This window comes from Thamnophis sirtalis, unplaced genomic scaffold (genome assembly GCF_051295495.1).
Source record: "Thamnophis sirtalis isolate CommonGarterSnake01/CBP01778 unplaced genomic scaffold, rThaSir2_p1.2 scaffold_16, whole genome shotgun sequence".
Lineage (NCBI taxonomy): Eukaryota > Metazoa > Chordata > Lepidosauria > Squamata > Natricidae > Thamnophis > Thamnophis sirtalis.
Genome location: NW_028261396.1, coordinates 1092541 through 1114772, shown reverse-complemented (window position 1 = coordinate 1114772; position 22232 = coordinate 1092541). Strand labels below are relative to the sequence as shown.

Below are 22232 nucleotides of genomic sequence, written 5' to 3'. Positions count from 1 at the left end.
AAATTAAAATTAAATCAAGAGTCCAAGGCAATGCATTGCTCAAAGTTCCAATTTAAATTATTTATTAAGAGAGCCATGTTGGCACATCTGGGAAAACCCGAATCTGAAAGCTTCCCGGTTTCCCCCACCCAGTTGAAAGTTCAAGATCTTGCCCCCTCACCCACAAGTCCATCCCATGGTCTAATCTCCCACTGCCATGCTGGCAGCTTCCACCCATCCAATTCCGGTCAGTTGTGTAGAGGTGCAAAGACAAAGGATGACCTTGGCTTTCTAGAAAGAATGTTGTTATGGCTACACATCATCTAACTCCATACAATCCCTCCTCCCATTTTCCCACAATAGAAAATGCATAGTAGAATAATAGAAAGTGTGGCAGGCCAAAGATCCAAAAGGAAAGATAGCTGCAAGCCTGAGACAGGGCTTTTGTGAAACACTGAAGGTCTGTTTAGAGGTTTCGGTTATTGTTTTGGTTTGGTTTATCCTTGGTGACCATGGTAGGTTTTTATTCTTTGTTAATATTATTTTTTTATTGCTCTAACTGGATGTGTAAGTCACATTCACAAGATGAGTGGCCCCCAAAAAATTAATAAATAAATTGATTGTTTTGTTTATTTTGGAAGGAAGTGGTCAAAATGCCAAGACAATCACAATCATGTCCATATATCTTAAGTGATATCTAAGCTCTCAAAAACGCTTCTGAAAATGTGTATTTGTGTGTCGTCATATTTGTATTTATCTGCATGCTTAAATACATACTCTCAAATATTTTATTTGTCAAACATGTACAAGACAGCAGGTATAAATATGAACATGGACATGAACAAAGGAAATGAATACAAATAAATGGGGACAGTAGAACAGACCTCTTAGGAATGGGGTGAGGTCCACGGTAAACAGTTTAAGGTTGAAGCTGTGAGGGTTTGAGGATGTGTTCTGATGCCCCTCGTCCCACACCAAAGCCGAGAACAAAGATACTTCAAGGACTTTATTAACAGACAGACAGGCCCTTGGCAGCAATCCAGCACAGACAAGACGGCCACAAAAGTTCTCCCACTTTAGTGCATACATTGACTCCTGCAAAAGGGCGTGTGCACAATCATTCCTTTTATAGTCTTGAGAGGAGCTTAATTACCAGCAGCTGAGTGCAATTATCTCCTGTAACTGCGCAACTGTTCCTTACGCCTATTAGCTTTCCGTTGCCGGGCATCCAGGAACAATTCCCTTGTCTCCTCCCCACTGCTCCAATGCATGACATCTGGATCACACTCCCTTGTCTCCTCCCCACTGGTCCAAGGCTCAGGCGCCTCCTGGTGGCCAACCAGCCTCTCTGCGCCCTGCTCAGAGTCAGAACCCTGTCCAGGGTCCTCCACATCCTCCAGAACCGACTCATAGGGCCCCTCGCTGTCGGAGTCTGGTGGCAGCTCCAACGGCTCCTGCTGGGCCACAACAGGATGTAACAACGGAGTCGGGTAGAGCATTCCAGGCATTGAATATGTGAGACATCTCAACATTTTTCTCCCTCAGTCAGTTATATAATTGTATTGTTGTATGTGATTTTGTTCCGCTATATGTATTTTTAAACTTTATTTTACAAAGTCACTCCTTTAAAAAAAAAATCGCTACCACAATCATTGTTTTCTTTTCAGGTGTCAGATAATTTAATGAGTATTGGCTCAGCTCAATATATATGTGCCCCTGACAGCAAGCATACATTCTTGGCAGCTCCTGCTCAATTATTGCTTGAAAAATACCTCCAGAATCACAGCCATCGCTTCTTCCCGCTTTCACTGAAGAATTACAACCAGCCAGTACTATCTGTGGATTGTTACCTTAATTTAGGACCACAGGTAATCAACTATGTATTAATTAAAACACTGTATATAAATATAAAAATAAAATATATGCACGTACTGGAGAAAGTAATTATGTTTGGAAAAGTTAGACGTCAAAGAAAACCAGTCACACAGTGGCTGGACACCATCAAAGCAGACACCCAACAGACAGTGGTGGGTTCCTACTGGTTTCGGCTGGTTCGACCGAACCAGTAGTGGTTTAATGGACTGGGTCACAGAAACGGGCAACGACCCAGGCCTGCCATGCCCCGAAACTGGTTCTCTGTGCAGCTCCTCAGGCGTCGCCATCTTGTTTTTCAGTTCTGCGCATGCACAGAACAATTTTAATTGTACTGCGCATGCATGTGCAGCCCACCCACAAGCGAAACAGCAGTAGTGGCTGCCGGAACCCTCCCCTGCCGCCAGAGCATAGAAAAACGCAAAGAAGTAGTGCAAGATTGAAAGATGTGGGGAGTCCTGGCCCATAAAATCACCAAGAATCAGGCATGACTGAATGGAAACATCACCGTCGTCGTCATCACCACATAGCAATAGCAGTTAGACTTATATACCGCTTCATAGTGCTTTCAGCCCTCTCTAAGCGGTTTACAGAGTCAGCATATTGCCCCCAACAACAATCCGGGTCCTCATTTTACCCACCTCGGAAGGATGGAAGGCTGAGTCAACCCTGAGCCAGTGAGATTTGAACAGCCGAACTGCAGAACTGCAGTCAGCTGAAGTAGCCTGCAGTGCTGCATTTAACCACTGCGCCACCTTGGCTCTTCCATGTGCACATGCGCACATGTGCACATGCCCTTCAAATGTAGCTGAACCTCAACTCCCAGCATTCTTCTCTATTGCTCCTCCTGCTTCTAACAGTACCTGGAGGGCCATAGTTTGCCAAGTGGACTCTGCCTGCTTCTTCTGAATTTATTTATCAAATGTATCTCCTGCCACAGTCACAAAAACACCTTGGCAGCTCACAAATGCAAGCAAATATTGTAACAAGACAAGAACGCCTTATAAATATAATTTCTTCCTCCCCCACTTTCTTCAACACCAAACCTTCTGCAAATGTCCTGTTTGTTGCCGTCGGCCACACAATGTCGAATTTCACCACTGGCCATAACTGTTTAGTAATATTAACTTGAATCGCCTCTGGATGGAGAGTAAATCACTCTTGCTGTTTTGTTCCTGTTGCAAATAGATTGCTGTTTGTTATGTTAGTTCCCGGCCTCATTCCCTGAATGTCAGCTGCTCTGAGATGCTGTTTAGTGGACTTCTGCTGTATCTCTGTGATTCCTTTGTTGTAGCCAGCTTCCTGAAGAAATTCCACTTTTTGAAAGGTAAGAGGTTGCTGCTGATACATAGAGTGACTTGACATCTTTGGAGCAGGCAGGCAGGCAGGCAGGCAGGCAGGCAGGCAGGACAAAAGTATCTGAGTCTCTGATACTTGAACTTTCCTACCTGAAAAGCTACTCAGGGGGAGCGGGGGGAAAGAACCTTCCAGGAAGAAAGATCTATTGAGTGCAGGAACAGATTGGCTTCCTGCGAACAGGGAACCTGATCTGTTTCTAAAATAGCATTTTGACAAATCTAATTGCCAAGAAGGAAGCTAAATGTTTTGCAAGGAGTAATGTCATATACCTTAATTGTTCTGATGGATCCTTCCTTCCTTCCTTCCTTCCTTCCTTCCTTCCTTCCTTCCTTCCTTCCTTCCTTCCTTCCTTCCTTCCTTCCTCCCTCCCTCCCTCCCTCCCTCCCTCCCTCCCTCCCTCCCTCCCTCCCTCCCCCCTGTTAAAATTTTACCCATGGATAACTGTAAAGGATCCATTGGTTTGCTACCACCCAAAACATCTTTCTTGTATTGGAAATTATTTTGGTTTCCTTCTCTTTCCTTTGTTACAACAGGAAGCTGAATAAATATTTCATAATAATTTTGAATTGGTTAGAACCAGATTCCTTCAATATTACCACCTATCTGTGATTGCCAATCCCTGCTTCCTTGGTGCCAAATATGTAACCTTTTTCCTGGCAAGCAGAGATTGTGATAGAGCTAAGACTATGACTCTTCCTCAGCTCTCTCTTCACTTACACCTCCCAAATCTCTTCCCCCTTCGTTTCATACATCTCCCCACTTCCCTGGAATATAAACTGCAGGAGGTGCCCTATACCATCATGTTGGATTGACTGCTCTAATGCCCACTTATTTTAAATACTATATTCAGCCAGTGGAAGGAGATATGAATTATGTTTGCCACCTCTGAAAGGTATCCTATGACGCAGAGAGGGAAAGAGGGAAAGGAGACAAGCATATTTCTAAGAGATTCCTTGGTTGTTCTTGAGTGCTAAAATGGTTGTCCTTTCGACTAATAATGTCTTTTAAGTCATTCCACAATTGAGAGCTGGGATTTGGGTGCCGGCTGTGGTGTATGATTTCTGTTTTTAGTTCTCAGAGAGTTATGTATCCGAGGGGTCCTTGGTGCTCTCTCTGAACCTGGGGTGTTTTCTTGAGCATATTTCATTACCCAACTAGGTAACATCATCAGTGATATAAGGAGTGGGATTTGCTCCCTGTTTATGTGGTTTATGGCTGGCCCTACAGTGATAGCAATAGCAGTTAGACTTATATACCGCTTCATAGGGCTTTCAGCCCTCTCTAAGCGGTTTACAGAGTCAGCATATCGCCCCCACAGTCTGGGTCCTCATTTCACCCACCTCGGAAGGATGGAAGGCTGAGATTTGAACTGCTGAACTGCAGATAGCAGTCAGCTGAAGTGGCCTGCAGTACTGCACTCTAACCACTGCGCCACCTCGGCTCTCTGCAATGGTGGGAGCGTTCTTAGTGGTTCCTTGATTTGGTTCCATAATGAAGAGCATTATACCAGTACTGACTGAGCAATTCTCTAGTATAGTAATGGCTAATCTTTTTGTCCTCGTATGCCCAAACCATGCACTTGCATGCCCACACCCATAATGCAATGTATGTACGACACCCCCATGCTCCCCCTATCCCGCCCCGTGCATGTGTGTGCGACCCCCTGCCAGTTTTGGGCGTAGCAGGCCTCCCTGAAGCAACCTGGGACCAAAAATGGGCTGCAGGGGGCACGTTGTACCCCCTGCATGCACACACAACTCTCCGCGCCCCCACGCATGCACATATGACTCCCCTTCCCCATGCATACGTACACATCTCCCGTATGTGCGTCAGAGACTCAAAAATCAGCTGGCTGGTGGGAGGTGAATGCAGGGTGGAGGGCGTGGTGGCTCGTGTGCCCGCAGAGAGGGCTCCATGTGCCGTTGGTGGCACGTGTGCCATAGGTTCAGCATCACGGTTCAAGTATATAAAAAAAAGAACAAACCCCACTACCTTCTAGCGCTGATGATGTTACCTAGGGTTCCACCACAAAACCGCATTCGACTAAAGGGCGCTCGATGAAACTGCGTAGCTGACGTCATCACAGCGCGACAACAGCGCGGAGAAAAAAGCACGCTGTAAACGCTAAACCTAAAATTAACCCCTAAACCTAAACCTAATCCCCCTAAACCTAATCCTAAACCTAACCCTAAACCTAACCCTTAACCTAACCCTAAACCTAACCCTTAACCTAACCCTAAACCTAAACCTAACCCTTAACCTAACCCTAAACCTAACCCTAACCCTTAACCTAACCCTAACCCTAACCCTAACCCTAACCCTAACCCTAACCCTAACCCTAACCCTAACCCTTAACCTAACCCTAAACCTAACCCTAAAGCTAACCCTAAACCTAACCCTAAACCTAACCCTTAACCTAATGCTAAATCTAATCCTAAACCTAACCCTAAACCTAACCCTTAACCTAACCCTAAACCTAACCCTTAACCTAACGCTAAACCTAAACCTAACCCTTAACCTAACCCTAAACCTAACCCTAACCCTTAACCTAACCCTAACCCTAACCCTAACCCTAACCCTAACCCTAACCCTAACCCTTAACCTAACCCTAAACCTAACCCTAAAGCTAACCCTAAACCTAACCCTAAACCTAACCCTTAACCTAATGCTAAATCTAATCCTAACCCTAACCCTAACCCTAACCCTTAACCTAACCCTAACCCTAACCCTTAACCTAACGCTAAACCTAAACCTAACCCTTAACCTAACCCTAAACCTAACCCTAACCCTAACCCTTAACCTAACCCTAACCCTAACCCTAACCCTAACCCTAACCCTAACCCTTAACCTAACCCTAAACCTAACCCTAAAGCTAACCCTAAACCTAACCCTAAACCTAACCCTTAACCTAACGCTAAACCTAATCCTAACCCTAACCCTAACCCTTAACCTAACCCTAAACCTAACCCTAAACCTAACCCTTACCTTAAGTTGAATCGGCTTGCTTTCAAAGCGCTATTTAAAGCGCCCTTCTTTCTCCGCGCTCGCTGTTGTCGCCCTGTTGATGACGTCAGCGACGCGGTTTAATCGGGCGCGCTTTAGTCGAGCGCAGTTTTGTCGTGCCACGGTTGCCTAGTTGGGTAATGAAACATCTGCAAGAAAACAGCCAAGCTCGGAGATTACTAAGGACCCCACAGTTCAAACCTGAGCTACAATATTCTTTTCTATTAGTTATGTATATGTAATACAAATGCTAATAATAATAATAATAATAATAATAATTCCCACAGGTGCCACCTTATGTGTCATTTGCCAAGATAGAAACTCTCTTCGCCAAACGGTTGTCCGGCTGGAACTAGAAGATGAGTGGCAATTCCGACTAAGAGACGAGTTTCAAACCGCCAATGCCAAAGAAGACAAGCCCCTCTTCTTTTTGACAGGACGTCATATTTGATAAGAAATTATCTGACATCTTCAAGGAGTCTCTTTCAGCCAAAAATAAGTTGTGAAAATATTGGGGGAACTTAAATGTTCAGCTGAACTTTTTTTTAAAAAAAACCTCCATAATGTAGACAATGTTCCCTCTAATTTTTTTTCAGTGTGAGCAGAAAAGTATAGTGTTTGAGTGGCATATTTTCATGCCTGAGCACCGGAATTTTTTTCACAGATGTCACCCAAGACAACAACGAAATCAGTATTATTTGAAACTCAAAGTTATGTTTATTCAAGGTACCCGCTTAATTAAAAGTGTTATATAATATCAGTATCACTTAACAACGCTCCTGCTTAGCAACCAAAATGTTGGCTCAGAAACTCTGGCATTTGAAGCACGCAAGTCTTAAAGCTGTTTTTACAAGATCCTTGCACCCCTAACCCTTTAGAAAAAAAAAATCCCAGGGGTCTTCAAACCTGACAGCTTTAAGATTTGTGGACTTCAACTCCCAGAATTCCTCCTCCAGTCATGTTGGCTCAGAAACTCTGATATTTGAAGCACGCAAGTCTTAAAGCTGTCAAGTTACAAGATCATTGCACCCCTAACCCTTTAGGGAAAAAAATCCCAGGGATCTTCAAACCTGACAGCTTTAAGATTTGTGGACTTCAACTCCCAGAATTCCTCCTCCAGTCATGTTGGCTCAGAAACTCTGATATTTGAAGCACGCAAGTCTTAAAGCTGTCAAGTTACAAGATCCTTGCACCCCTAACCCTTTAGGAAAAAAAATCCCAGGGGTCTTCAAACCTGACAGCTTTAAGCCTTGTGGACTTCAACTCCCAGAATTCCTCCTCCAGTCATGTTGCAGCAACGTCGTCTGCGTGGATCTGCTCCATCTTCGTTTTTTTTCACAGGGGGCAGGGCTGCCACTGAAGATGCCAACGAGCCCCCGCCGCCACTGGAATAACTGCTGCCACCGCCGCCACCTCCTCCTCCTCCAACATCACCAACACATTTTCTGCCCAGCGCTGCAGCCGAGGTGAAGCAGCCAAAGCTCCTGCAGGCGCCCCCGCCCGTGGCAGCAGTGGCGGTGCCTCCCCCTCCCCTCAGAGCACCTCAGCTGGGCTCTGGGTTACCCCTGCCGCCACCTCCGCCGTGCTTTTGAGAAGCCATGAGGTCTTTTTTTCCTACTCCCGCCCCCTCTGCCGCCTTCCTACTAGCTCCCGCGGCTGACGGGAGCTTTGGCGGCTTCACCTCAGCTGTGTCGGGCGGCAAATCCGGAAGTGCTGGTGGAGGAGGAGGAGGCGGCAGCAGATATTCCCCTTCTGCCTGTGACAGAAATCACTGTGCGTAGTTAGAAACGGCTGCGCGGTGTTTTCTTGTCACGTGCGCCGCCGCGCCGCCGCGCACCTTAGAGGGAACAGTGAATGTAGACAAACATGTAGACCAATTTGAACTATCTGTATTATAATTCTATTTTGTTAGACACATTTGTGCTTATAATTTCAGACTGTGTCAGTACCTTTTATAATTTAAGAATGTTTAAACTGTTCCTTTTGTGTCAGAAGCAGAGTGGAATTACTGCTTGTTGTAGTTGAATTGTTTATAGGCTTCCCCTGTCTTTGTTCTGCTCGTATAAATTATAGAAATTATTTTATCATGAAATATTTGGGGTGGGGTGGTTCAACATTTAGATGTAGGTTCCCTTCTTAACCTTTTATTGAATTAGAAGTCAGTAGGCAGAAAATGCTCCATTCTTAGTGTATAGAGCAACTGATAAGTCAGTGTTTCTCAACCTTGGTAACTTGAAGATGTCCGGACTTCAACTCCTAGAATTCCCCAGCCAGCATTCGCTGGCTGGGGAATTCTGGGAGTTAAAGTCCAGACATCTTCAAGTTGCCAAGGTTGAGAAACACTGTGATAAGTGAACAGCTGTTGCAAAACAGATTTGGATAGAGAGCTGGGGGCAGAAATGAATTGGGCAGTTGTCCCATTCAAGCCCCAATAAAATGAATGGGAAGCACGAAGAGCATGGCAGTGTGTAAGACTTAGTGGGAATTGCAGAAAACAACTGTCCAAGGAATTGTGCCTTATATTTCCATTTTAATGAAAATGGACACTTAGGCCTTTTATAGTGGTGGGATTCAGCCGGTTCAGGCCGGTTTCGGCAAACCGGTTGTTACATTTCTGGCTGGCCATGCCCCATCCCTTCCAGGAGTTCCCACACACCCTGTTTTGGCTCCCAAGTAAGTGCAGGGAGACCTAATAGGCCCAAAATGGGGCGCGGGGGGGGGGGAATGCCTCCTGGCCTGTTTTTGCTTCCAGGAGGCTGCAGGGAGACCTAGTAGGCCCAAAATAGGATGCGGGGGCCTGTTTTTGCTCTCAGGGTGGTACAGGAGGCCAAGTGCTGCCTGTCACCCCCCCCCCAGCCACACCCACCATGGCCACGCCCACCCACCCAGTCATTAGGGCAAAGAACCGGTTGTTAAATTACTTGATTCTCACCACTGGCACCCTACTAGTAATTTTGAGCATCTTCCACAATCACTTCTTTCCATTGCTGAGGTGATTCAAAGCCCATCCTCATTACTTTGGGTACGCCACAACCCTGGGTGGATGATTCTAGAAGATGCTAGTCTCAGAACCGTTGTTTGTTGTAGATAATGTTTAAAGTTGAAAGCATTTATAGGACTCTGTTAAGGAGATAGTTCCTTTTCAGTTTCCTCAACGCCTTCAACAATGACAGAGCGTTTAATATCTAATCTCATTGTAAAAGCAGGAGAGGGAAATATTGAGGAGATATACAGAGGTGTATTGCCTTGAAAATAGCCCATATTCAACTGTTTTATCACAAATATCGACAGTTGACCACAGGAGATGTTTTATGACATTTTGTATTATGCCACCAATGTTTTATGATAACTTTTATGTATAAAGTGTTTTATAAAATTTCAAGCCTACAGGAGTCACGGGTTCTGGATTTTGAATATATTTTGTAAATTAGTCTTTTTGAAGTACCTTCGGTCAATACACTGTTTCATCCATCTAAAGATTATACACAGAAAAAAAGAGTTTTTAATAGCATGTTAGACAATCCATGACCCGTTGGGTCATTGTTTCAAAGGTATTTCCTTTCCAGATTCCCTAAAAACTTCAACCATCTAATGTATTGGAAAAGTTTTTACAAATTCAGGGACGTATTCAGAGATGTAGCTGCCTTGAAAGTAGCCCATGTTTGGACTGTACAGCATAAACATCAGCAGGTGACCACAGGGAATGTTCTCTGACATTTTGTATTATATCAGAAAAAAAAAGACATTTTTTTCCTAGGGTTAAACCAGAAGAGGGGAACTGTATCCACAGACCAGAGGCCTGCTTCAGTGCAATTCATTTTCTGCTTTTAACAGTATTTACAGCTATCAGCGCAAGAATGGGGATAAGGAATCGTCAGATGCTGGAAATCCGCCAAAAGGACTTGGCACTAAATCACAACAGAGAAAGGACAAATCGATTGTCCTCTCTAACTCCTTGATGGGCAACGAGTTCTTCATTTCTTTAATTTTAAATAAAATTAAAATGTCTAATTTTTAGGAGCATTCTTGTCCTGGGGAATGACACTGCTTGTACAGTAATTCAGTTTCTTCAGTGGCAAAAAGTTTTAAGCACTTCATCTATAAGGGCTGTGATCTATTCAGAGCTAAGGACTTTTAAATTCCACTATTTAAAAAAAAAAAAAAGAACTATGCCTATATTGAAATTAAAGAGTCTGGTCATTGGTGGTGTTTGTTTTTTTTTTAAATCAGAGCCCACACTGATTGTGCACCATGACCTCAAGATATACTTAAGACACACTTGCTAAGAAGAAGATGGTGGATCTCCCTCACCCCGCTCGGTATTGAAATAAAATAAAAATCCAGAAGCAATTTCCCATATCCAATTATTTCTTTGGGGAACAAAATCAGGAGAGCTTTGAGCAGTGTTAAAAAATAAAACGACGACATTAAGCTACGATTGTGCAACCATAAAATAGGTTTTTTTTTTTAGTAGTTTATTTATATGCCGCCCTTTTCCCTGGGGGGACTCAGGGCGGCTTACAACTCGAAAAAGGGGAGGGAAACAAACAATTAACACATAAGACAGTACATCATTAAAAGCACAACATTCATACTATTCGGGTGGGTTACGGTCTTTAACCCCAGGCCTGACGGGATAGCCAGATTTTAAGGGTGGTCTGGAGGGTGGTGAGGGTACGAATCTCCACGGGGAGATCGTTCCATAGGGTCGGAGCTGCCACCAAGTTAATAGCATCGTGCCTGAAACAACTTGTTACACCAACGCTGCTGTTATTATTTTTAGTGGGTCAGTGCACAGCCTTGAAGAACTGGCTCGCCCGTCAGGCCTGGGGATAAGGACCATTACCCCGCCCGAATGTTGTATGCATGTTGCTTATTATTTTATTATGTGTTGTCGTTTTAGTGTTGTATTCCCCCCTCCCTGGTTTTCTGTGAGCCGCCCTGAGTCCCCTCAGGGAAAAGGGCGGCCTACAAATAAAATCAAATGAAAATGAAATGCTATAAGAAATACATCTGAATATCCCATGCTAAACAGTATTTTGGCAAATTTCCATAAACAGATTCACATGCCCAATGGCTCCTGCTGTCCTCTTAGTTTATAAGGTTCATCTTGGATGAATAATCATATTTTTAAATATTGGGAGTTTTATCATAGTCTAGCAGAACCCCAGTGGATGTTGTTGTTTTTTTAACAACACCACAGTTACCAACTTCCATCTTGCACTCCATCCCCTTCCTCACCCTTAATGGAAGAGTAAATCTCTGAATTGTTCATCCCGATGCAAAACGTTGGTAGTTATTTTGCTCTGGAGACGTAAACACCTTTTCCAGGAGGCTTATGACTTAACAGGGCGACTTGAGGAGTCAGCTGCCAAGCCATCGGGTACCAGGTTACAGAGCTCATGTTTCTCTTCCAGGCTAAAGTTCCAAAAACATGAGCAGGCTAAACTAGCAAGCAAAGAGAATCGCTGGGAAATTATTCTGTCTGCATCTTTGTTGTCAAAACGACACGTTGCTTTAAAGGCAGGATTTTTGTTTCAGGTTTGAAACTTAAATCAGTGTTGACGTCCTTGGCAGCATAGCCCTCTGGCAATGGAGGAAAAGAATCTTCTCAAGATGTCATCTGAAGACACTGAGTCCCCTTGGTCCTGGGTAAGGCCTCCTGATCTAGAGCAGAAATTAGATGTTGGAATTGGAGGGAAGCTTGGCTTTTGCAGATTACAGGCTCGGCGCGCAGTCCTGGTTATATTGATTCCAAGCAAAGCTGTGTTGCATTGGTGCAAATGGTTAGAGCAGTTTCTTTAGTTCAGCTTGGCAGAAGAATAGAAATGCAGCAGGGAAGGGGTGAAAGATGCATCCTTTATGTCGCACGCAGTTTAAATAGTATATTATTGTTTTCTTTTGTTTCCTTTCGAATTGTTGTTAAGATGCCATTCTAGTGGACGCGCCTGTCTCTTGAAAAACTATCCCCCCCCATTTTAACATTGTTGGACAATAGAGAGAGATTGCTTTTTGGGGTGTGTTTGACCAGCTAAACTCTAATTTCATTCTGAGTTTTGCCATTTTTGTATGCCTAAAAGAGCAAACATTTCAAAGACAGCTCTGAGATGGGTCTTGCTTTCTGAAAAATGTGAACTGCTACTGGGTTTGAAAAACAGGAGTAGTAGGGAGATTGGATGTTGCAAGCTTTATTCTGTATTACTCCTGCAAACGTTCAAATAGGGGACAGGCAGGAAGGTTGGGGTGACATTTGAAACATTTGCAAAACCTTGCAATCAGCAAGGTTTTCTGACTCCTGGTGGTCTAATAATAGCAATTCTTTAAAAGCCTCACTTCTACATACAATTGTTGGAGAGGGCAGATTAGTAGGATTGGATTTTTGCATGAGAAGAACTTGCAAATTTGCTTTTTGGATCCATCACAAATTTGGGGGGGGGCGTGGCGTTAAAAAGCACACTGAACCTTAATTCTTCCGGTGCTTTTGTCTACTTAAGTCACAGTTTCCCACTTAACTCAGTTCATTAAGCCTCTGATAAATGAAATAAGACTTTGCAAGTGGGTCCTAGTTCTCCGCTTCTATAAAGATTTATAAAGGGTGGAAGATACATGTAGGAATATTTCCCTTGTTAGAAGTGCTTTTTCAGTATTTCTTAATGGGTCTGACTGAACAGTACGGTCCAATGAAGACTTTTCTGCAGAGAGTGATGTGAATTTGACACTCACAGTGTATGTGGAATAGGAATAAAAAGATTGCAAAGTTCTGTAATGCTCATTTTCAGGCGGTAAATACGTGATTCAGAGCAAAAATAGTCTTGAGCCTTCTGTTGGAGTTAGTCTTAATAATGGATGATGTTATATCTAAAGAAGAAGAGTAAGGATATGGTGAAAATATAAGATTGACATTTTACCTTTGTGTGGTACGGTAGGTGAAAACTATAAATATACACTATCTTTAAAGGGAATATGATAGGTATGAAGGGATGAAAGAGATCTTATTCTCCCTCTCTTTCTCTCTCTCTTTCTCTCTCTCTCTCTCTCTCTCTCTCTCTCACACACACACACACACACACACACAACACACCAGTGGTGGGTTTCAAAAATTGTTCGAACCTACTTGTGGGTGTGGCCTCCTTTGTGGGAGTGGCTTGCCGCCCATGTGACTGGATGGGAGTGGCTTGCCGCCCATATGACCGGATATGAAGATGCCGACGACACTTGTCAGAACCACCTTAAATTACCTCACACACAGCACTGGCATGCATAAGAATAGGATGTCAACTTGTTTTTTAAAGGCATCTTTGGTTTGCGTTAAAACAACTTCAACACACGCAATGTTCTGATTGCACCACAAACGCAGTAGTCATCCTTACCTTTCACAGAGGCACTGAGTTTTATAAATAGGAGCATGATAGTGTAGAATAATCATATCCAAGGACCAGTGGTGGGTTTCAAAAATTTTTGGAACCTCTTCTGTAGGTGTGGCCTGCTTTCCGGGTCCACTGGTAGAACCTCTTCTAACCGGTTCGGTAGATTTGACGAACCGGTTCTACCGAATAGGTGCGAACTGGTAGGAACCCACCTCTGATACACACACACACACACACGCACGCACACTTGAAGCACAGCACTTAAGATGTTCTTTGGATTTAGTAAATATAAGATATAAATGCAAATAATGACGAGGTTTGAAAATGTTGCCAAAAAAGAGTTCATGGGTCAGGTGGAATCCTAATTTATGGAAGTTGATATTTTCAATAATCCTATAGCATGTGCCAACAGTGTTTTTTCAAGAGGCAACTAGACTCTTCAGCTGCAGAAGCTTCTTGAATGAGAAGGGAAACGTCTTCAGAGAAAAACCAGAAATTAGTTGCCTCTTGAAAAAAACCACGACCTGGACGACTGAGAATCTCCATAGACAATTCATATTCGCTGGCTGGGGAATTCTGGGAGTTGAAGTCCAGACATCTTCAAGTTGCCAAGGTTGAGAAACACTGGAATAGATAACCCTGACCATCATGACTGCAGATGGCCTGAGTCATTTTAGTGTAGGTGACCCTGAATGGCAAACAGAAGGAAAATTCAAATGATACTCTCATGACATTGAACATCGTAATCATAACCTCAGTAACTGATGACTTGCTATCTTTGGTATCTCAGACTGACAGCTGTATCATAATATATTTAGCCCATTCACTTGCTTTTCACTGAAAGCCTGCCTTTAATCTACTGTCTCCCCTTGGTGTTTTATCTCAAACGCCAACAGAGGTGATCATAGTAGCATCTGTTGCTGTATGTTTCATTTTAGTGACTTTTAAAAATGGGAATGCCACGTTGTTAGACATAGTTTTGAGCTTTCCTTTCCTTTTTAACACCTTTTTTGAAAAACAAACCTTAGAATAATCCCAGCACAGAAAAATAATAAACAATGTGCAGTGTATTAGTACACTAAAATGCAATTTGCAAAACATTTTCTTTAAAAAAAATCTGAGTAAGAAAAGATATTTTCCTTGGGAAGGACAGTGCATCCTTCCAGTGGGAAGCAGAGGTGGGTTCCTACCAGTTTGCACCAGTTTGGTAGAACCGGTTCGTCAAATCTACCGAACCGGTTAGAAGAGGTTCCACCAGAAAGCAGGCCACACCTACAGAAGAGGTTCCCAAATTTTTTGAAACCCACCACTCACACACACACACACACACACACAGACAGACAGACTCACACAGAGAAAGAGAAAGAAAGGAAGAAATAAATAAAGAAAAAAAGAAAGAAAAAGTGAGAGAGAGATGAAAGAAAAAAAGGAAAAAGGGACAGAGAGACAAAAGGAAGGGGAGAGAGAAAGAGAGAGAGAGAGAGAAAGAAAGAAAGAAAGAAAGAAAGAAAACACATGGCTGGCAAGCCACTCCCACCAGGTCACATGGCCAGCAAGCCACTCCCACAAAGGAGGCCACACCCACAGAGTAGGTTGGAATTTTTTTTTGAAACCCACCGCTGGTGGGAAGCTTAAGTAACATCTTTCAGATGTCTGCCAGTCTTGAATTAGTGTGACAGGGGAATTAAATTATTCCTTCAGACTTGGGCTTCGTCCAGTGATTCAAGGGCACATAATGGAGTGTGGATTTGGCTGCCCGGACTCTGCAAAATGTGATATGGATCAGTAAATTCCAGGGAAGAAGTTTTGGAAGCAGATTGTCTTCTACGCTATTAAAACTCTTGTTACATGGGACAAATATCCTTAAAGGCCAGTGCAATATTGGACAAGGTGAAAGAACCTCTCATTCCTTCTATATCTACTCATAGTGCAAGGAAAGACTTGGCACAGAGTCTCTGAGATTCACGGACAGATCTTCACACTCCTGAAATGAATGAACGAACGAACGAAGAAATTGTTTCAAGCAAAAGCCCACTCCCCTTTCACTCCTCTTTTATTATTTTATTTGGGAGGGGCCATTCACCATCCACCTATGGCTTTACTCCCAAGTCGACCCTGATTTCTGAGCTGTTCTTTTCTTCTGGCAGCCCTGCGCATGCGCACACTGGGAACAGGCTCCAGCTGTTCCTCTGCCTCACTGCTGTCTTGCTCTGTAGGCAACTGAAAACTGCCAGACAGCCTTGACCCCCATCTCTGCCTCCAACTAGACCCCTTGTCTGAACCTACCCCCAACCTCCAGGACAGGCCTATGTTCCTCCCCAACCTCCTCGCTGTCCAACTCTGCTGCCAGCTCCTCTGACCACTGGCGGCCCACAACACATACACACAAATCTCAGAGTTGCTGGATGGAACTATGGTAATAAAAAGGTGTCATTTCACAACTTAATAAGTCTAAGAAAAAAATTGTTAAGGCTGGGGGGGGGGTCTAGATTCACAGCAACACTCAGGATCCTGTTCTAGAGGTGATCAAACTAAAAAAAGCAATTTATTAATTAATAATAAATAATTTATCTCCTTCATAGTGTAAAAGGACCAATACCATTTACTCAGTTTTGTTCTTTATGTCAATAATTCAGTGGAATTAGCTTGAAATAAACATTTATCGGCGTGCTTCTGTGGGCGCGATTTAGACTTCGCTGTTTTCTCACTGTGCTTTTGTCGAGCGCGCATTTGTCGGCGAACTGAACTGGGGCGACAGCTTGCATGGCCGCAGAGAGGGCCGCATAGGTTCACCATCACAGGTCTAGTAGTTAAGGCTCTAAGCCAGGGGTGGGTTTCTGCCGCAATTACTACCAGTTTGGTGCCCGAAAATTTTTGCGCGTGCCATAGGAAGATATTTTTTTTCTCTTCTGCTGATCAATATTCCAATCAATGGTTTACTCCCTGAGCTACTATCAGCCATGCAGTGATGAAAGTGTCCTCCCGTCCACAGTAAAATAAAATGTGCTTGGATCCACTCTACCATGTTTTCCCGTGATATTTTTATGCGGTGGATATTAAAGGAAAAAAAACAGAACAGTCTCAAAATGGGAGCAGTTGCTATAATGCCAAAAAGTCTTGTAAGGAAAAGGTTTTTCAGCCATTTCGGAATCCTTCTTCTGTTGCATTGAGAAATTCTGTGAATTGTGGCCATGAAACAATTCCATCTTGGAGGTTTTGTGATTCGTCATTCATTGTCTAATCTGAGAGCATTTAAATCTTGCAAAAGAGGGAAGAATTATTATGAAGAAGGTGCAAGTGAACAAAAGCACTCAGTGCTTGACAGCCAGCCAAGTAGTTTAATTGACACTTTGCTGAGTCAAGATTACTTAACACAATTCTCTCAAAGAGACATGCACTATATTTCCCTTTTGCGTAATCACACAAATATTTGTAATAAATAACTCATAATATGGTTAATGAAGTTCACAATGGCAGAAGACACAGACATTAATGCCAGAAAAGGAGATAGGGATCATCACTTTTTAAATCCCCTATTGTGGATGGACATGACCTCCCGCTCTTCGCAAAGGATGTTGCTTCTGAATTGTGCTGGCAAAGGACGAAAGTCACTCACAGGATGTCTCAATGTGGGAAATGCTTGGTGGTTTGCTTGCAGGGTTCACCGATAAATGCGCGCCAGACAAATGCGCGGCGACAAAACCACGACGTCGAAAGCGCGCCCACTAAAGCGTGGCGACAAATGCACGCCGACAAAGGCGGGCCATCAGCAAACAACACAAAAACAATGTGGAAACAACGTTAACAAACCTAACCCTAACCCTAACCCTAACCCTAACCCTAACCCTAACCCTAACCCTAACCCTTACCCTTACCCTAACCCTAACCCTAACCCTAACCCTTACCCTAACCCTAACCCTAACCCTTACCCTTACCCTAACCCTAACCCTAACCCTAACCCTAACCTTAACCCTAACCCTAACCCTTACCCTTACCCTTACCCTTACCCTTACCCTTACCCTTACCCTTACCCTAACCCTAACCCTAACCCTAACCCTAACCCTTACCCTAATCCTAATCCTAACCTAAAAACCCTAATCGCGCTTTTGTAGGCGCGATTTTGTAGGCATGCTTTAGTGGGCGCGCTTTCAACATCGCGGTTTTGTCACCGCGGTTTTGTCGCCGTGCATTTGTCGGGCACGCATTTGTCAGGTCACATGCTTGCAGCCATTTCATTACCCAACTGGGTAACTTCACTGGAGTACTTGCACAGTTGTCAGAGGATTCCGGGAAATTGAAGAGGAGCTCATCACAAGACACAGAGAAGTGGGACTTTCTCTTATTGGATCAAGCTAATGGCCTGGGATCTGCTTCACTGGGAACTTTTGCCTACCACCAGGAGGCAGTGAATTCTAGTCCCACCTTAGGCCTGAAAGATAGGTGGGTGACTCTGACCTGGCCTGAGGTGCACTAACTATAATATCCAAAGGCTGTATCCAAGCTCTTTAAGCATAGGTACTAGGGAGCATAATTCTCACTTTGTACAGACCAGGGGTGGGTTTCTTGCCCCGTTCCAACTGGGCTGGCGGCGTCCTCGTGCAAGTGCGCAGTGCACGCATGCGTACTAGCGTCTGTGCGATGCTCCAGCTGCTCCTGGAGGATCGCGCAGGCGCTATATGCGTCCTGCGCATGCGTGGAAGTGCAGAACTCGTCAAAACCGGGTAAGGAACGCGGGCGGGCAGGTGGACCCTTCGCCGTTCCCGGAAGTTACTTACTTCCGGGTTCGCCAACCAACCGGTTCGTGGGGACTGCCGCGAACCGGTTGAAACGCACCCCTGGTACAGACAGTCCTCTTTAGCAACCATATTTAGGAGCAGCAACTCAGTCATTAAATGAAACGGTGACAAGTGAAAGGATGACTGTGCTTATGCTTTGCTTCAACTTTTCTTTGCTTGACAGATCTGTGAAAGTTGTAAATGGGAGTTTGGCTGTCTACGATGGAAGCGTATCTACACCCAAATTTAATTAATATGGAAAATATTGTTACATATAAAGAGTTATTGAACAGACAGGGGGAGATTAAAACTAGATTGGAATTGGCATCACAAGGGGTACAATTAGAATGGTGGTCTTATTTACAGATACAATCAAGGTTTACATGGGACAGGAAGATGGAAGGTATTGCCAAATACAGTGTTACAGTGTTAGATAAATTTTTGATAGAGACAGAAAACAAGTTGATCAAAGTGCTGTATAGATTTTTATTGGAATATAAACTCAAGGAAGAACATGTCAAAGAAACTATGGTTGCCTGGGCGAAATGTTTTGGTTATAATGTAGAATTGGCTAAGTGGGAAAAACTTTGGATGCTTAATCGGAAACTAACAATGGCTACGGCGTATAAAGAAAATCTTTATAAGATGTTCTACAGATGGCATCTCCCTCCAGCACGGCTCTCCAAAATGTTTAAAAATCTGGCCCCAAATTGTTGGAAGTGTAAAAAAACACCAGGCACTTTTTATCATACGTGGTGGACGTTCAATGTGGCCAAAAGATATCGGAAAATGATTCAATCATGGTTGGAACAAATGGTGGGAGACCAAATTTTGTTTAAACCAAAAAATTTTCTCCTAGGCATAATAACGGAGGGGTTTAAGAAAAATGTACTCTTTATACCATGTATGGGCTCTGGGAAGTCAGGGGGAGGGAAGGGAGGTGGGGATCTAGGGGGAGGGGGGGAGGGGGGGAGGGGGAAAATATAATATGTGTTAAATTTTAAAGCATGATTGCACTTGTATACTGTGGTTTTTTTTAATGTTAGTGTCAAAACAGAACAAACTGAATATATTGGAAGGTAATAGAAGTATACCGAAGGGAGGAGCTGAGTGAAAGAAGAAGGAGAGTAGAGAGGGTGAGAGAGAGGAGGAGGAGAAGGAAGGGAGGGAATGGATTAAGAGAGGGAGTGATAGGGTTAGGGTTAGATAGAGGGGGAGGGGAAGTAGGTGTAGAGGGGTATGAGAGAAGGAAGAATGAAAGTTGGAGGGGGATGAAAGTGGGTGTATGGTGGGCTAAGGCGGTATATTGGGTTTGTATTGTAGGGGGCATTTTCTATAAAAGTGAGGGCTGTGTTTATTATCCAATGTTATATGCCTCGGTTGCACAGTAAACATGTGATTGTATAGAATGAAATGGAAATAAAAAGATTTGTAAAGCAAAAGAAAAAAGAAAAAAAAAGTAAAATGTACTCTCTCTAATTATACATGTACTAACTGCGGCACACATAACTTTTGCGCAGTATTGGGGAAAAATACACCCTCAGAGCTAGATATAATCAGAAAAGTGTTGGCCTGTGCGGAAGCAGATAGGCTCACTCTTGAACTTAAAAATAAAGGGGAATCGGAATATTTTGAAGTCTGGAACAAATTTTATGGCTGGTATAAGACAAGGTGACAAGACTGGAACAAACTGTATATATTGTGATTGGAGAGAAGGATAGACAATGCACTAAGTAGGCTAATAGTTAATGGTTGAGACTAATTGTGTATAAGGTGAATGTATGGTCACTCCGAACTCTGCGGTACTGCATTGTTTTAAATGTAAAAATAATAAAAATATATTTCACACACAGACACAAAAAAAGGAAGTTGCAAATGGGAGGATTGGTTGCAAAGTTACTTTCTCATCAATGTTATAACTGTGAATGGTCACTAAAAAAAGCAGTTGCCAAATAAGGACTGCTTTTATATTTCAAGGCCTTCAGTTCTGAATAACACTAATCCTAACAGGACACCGAAAAAAAGCCCAACTCTATGGTTAATAAAGATCCAGTATATATCTAGACCCATAGACTTCAGCCTTAGCATTAGGAACCTAAATGTGTTGAGTTCCATGAGCATGCAGGTCTGTGGTGGGATTCAGCCGGTTCGCACCTATCTGGGAGAACCGGTTGTTAACTTTCTAAGCAGTTCGGAGAACCGGTTGTTGGAAGAAATCTCATGTTGTTTTTTTCCACTTTACAGAGCTAATCCTGTAAGGAAGGCAGGAAGGAAACATTCTAGTGTTGTTTCTAGCCTAATCTTTACTGCCCTGCTTACAGAAACTGCCTCTCCGGTTAACCCTTATTTACATTGTAACAGCTAAGGCGAAGCGCCCATCGACGTGAGTGACGTTGAGTTGGGTACACCCACCCAGTCACATGGCCATCGAGCCACGCTTACCCAGTTGGTTATTAGGGCAGAGAACTGGTTGTTAAATTATTTGAATCCCACCACTGATGCAGTTTATAACCAACGAGAATCGAGCTGAAACAATAGCTGCCTGGTTGCCATACATCTCCTTAGTCACTAGGTGGCTGACTGATCCTAGTTTAAGGCCCGTAAGAATGTGCAGAGGATCAAAAGGAGGAATGCAAAAGGCCTGGATACAACTGAGAATAATTGGAGCATTTGAAGTGAGGAAGGAAGCAAAGGGTTGCTTAATAATAGAAGGCTGATTTTGCTGTACCAGTAGTTCATGGGGCTCAGAAGCAATGCCAGATCAAGTTTCAGATTCAGTTCCAGGGGCACATGCTCCAGGGGTAATAGGTCAGAAGGGAAGGAAGGGAACAATTTGTCCTACAGAGTCACTCTTTGTAAGGGAATAATCTTAAGAGTGCAGTTCCAAACCTTAAACCCAATTAAGTCGAAAGGGCAAATAAGAGGCAAGTCAGTGATAAATCTAAATTGATATATCGATCAGTCTAAGTTTCACAATGCAATATTTAAAGCAAAACAAGAAAAAAGAACCTTTCCATTTTGGCTGTTTAAGGCTGTAACTTTCAATGCATCTTCGTGTTTCTACTCAGAAGTAAATTGACCAGGTTTAGTGGTTCTATTCCTAAGGAAGGGTACCCAGTGTTACCTCCTTAATATTTATTCCGGATTGCTTACAGTTTGGCACCAAAACAAAATCCAGAAGGAAAGATTCCCTCAGGAACAGCATGCGTGTCTTGCAAAAATATTGTCCGGTTGCATTTAATGAGATCTAAACAAAGCAAACGATATTTTAAGAAAAGAAGCTGTGATACGACAAAGGGTACCTAAGGCTATGCAAACAGCAGTTGTGCTGTCAATCTCTCCTTCCCCCTCACTTAATCAGTGTTTGGGATATGCAGTTTCCTATAATACATTGGGCATTTGTTTCTAGTTACTGCCTCTGCACCATTAAAACTGCGATCCTTTTTATGCTGATTTTAAACTCTGGTTGGCCAAAGGTGAAGGCTATGATTTATCTAAGTGCCACCCTGTTCATATTCCTGCCAAAATTGTGTTTGTGTCTGCCTCTCAATGTTTACCATAGGGAGAACCAGTTTTATCTTCACAGCTCAGATAATAGATTCCTCTTCAAAGGCTACTGTTCTGAAACTCACCCAAGAGACTCTGGTATAACTCATGACTGACCCAGTTAAAGGCAGCTGCTTTTTGAGAACCTGTCATGGGTCTTATAAATCAGCTCACATCATTTGCCCTTCTTGTCTCCTCTGCAGAGGCCACCACACAGGCATCTTTCCTCGGTGTATTTACTCGCAAGTAAACAAAGCCATAAATTGAAATTCTCCTTACAGCATGGGTCGTCAATCTGGTCCCTACGGCCCACTAGTGGGCGTTTCGGGAT

The 22232-nt window shown here is 43.4% G+C and overlaps 2 protein-coding genes across 4 annotated transcripts in view; both read left to right on the top strand.

Annotated features, from left to right (window-relative positions):
* Positions 1 to 7038, top strand: part of GREB1 (growth regulating estrogen receptor binding 1) — an 89290-nt gene extending 82252 nt beyond the window's left edge. The window contains exons 30-32 of the mRNA XM_087702786.1: positions 1647 to 1847; positions 3040 to 3178; positions 6501 to 7038. Of these exons, the coding sequence (XP_087558912.1) occupies positions 1647 to 1847; positions 3040 to 3178; positions 6501 to 6664 (504 nt within the window). The 3' untranslated portion in view covers positions 6665 to 7038. The remainder of the gene's footprint in view (positions 1 to 1646; positions 1848 to 3039; positions 3179 to 6500) is intronic.
* A 4706-nt stretch (positions 7039 to 11744) lies between these two features.
* Positions 11745 to 22232, top strand: part of LPIN1 (lipin 1) — a 141144-nt gene continuing 130656 nt past the window's right edge. The window contains exon 1 of one of the 3 annotated variants that reach the window (XM_087702713.1): positions 11745 to 11865. In XM_087702713.1, coding sequence (XP_087558839.1) covers positions 11806 to 11865 — 60 coding nt within the window. In that variant the 5' untranslated portion in view covers positions 11745 to 11805. The remainder of the gene's footprint in view (positions 11866 to 22232) is intronic. The other 2 variants (XM_087702708.1, XM_087702709.1) reach the window with 2 other exon arrangements.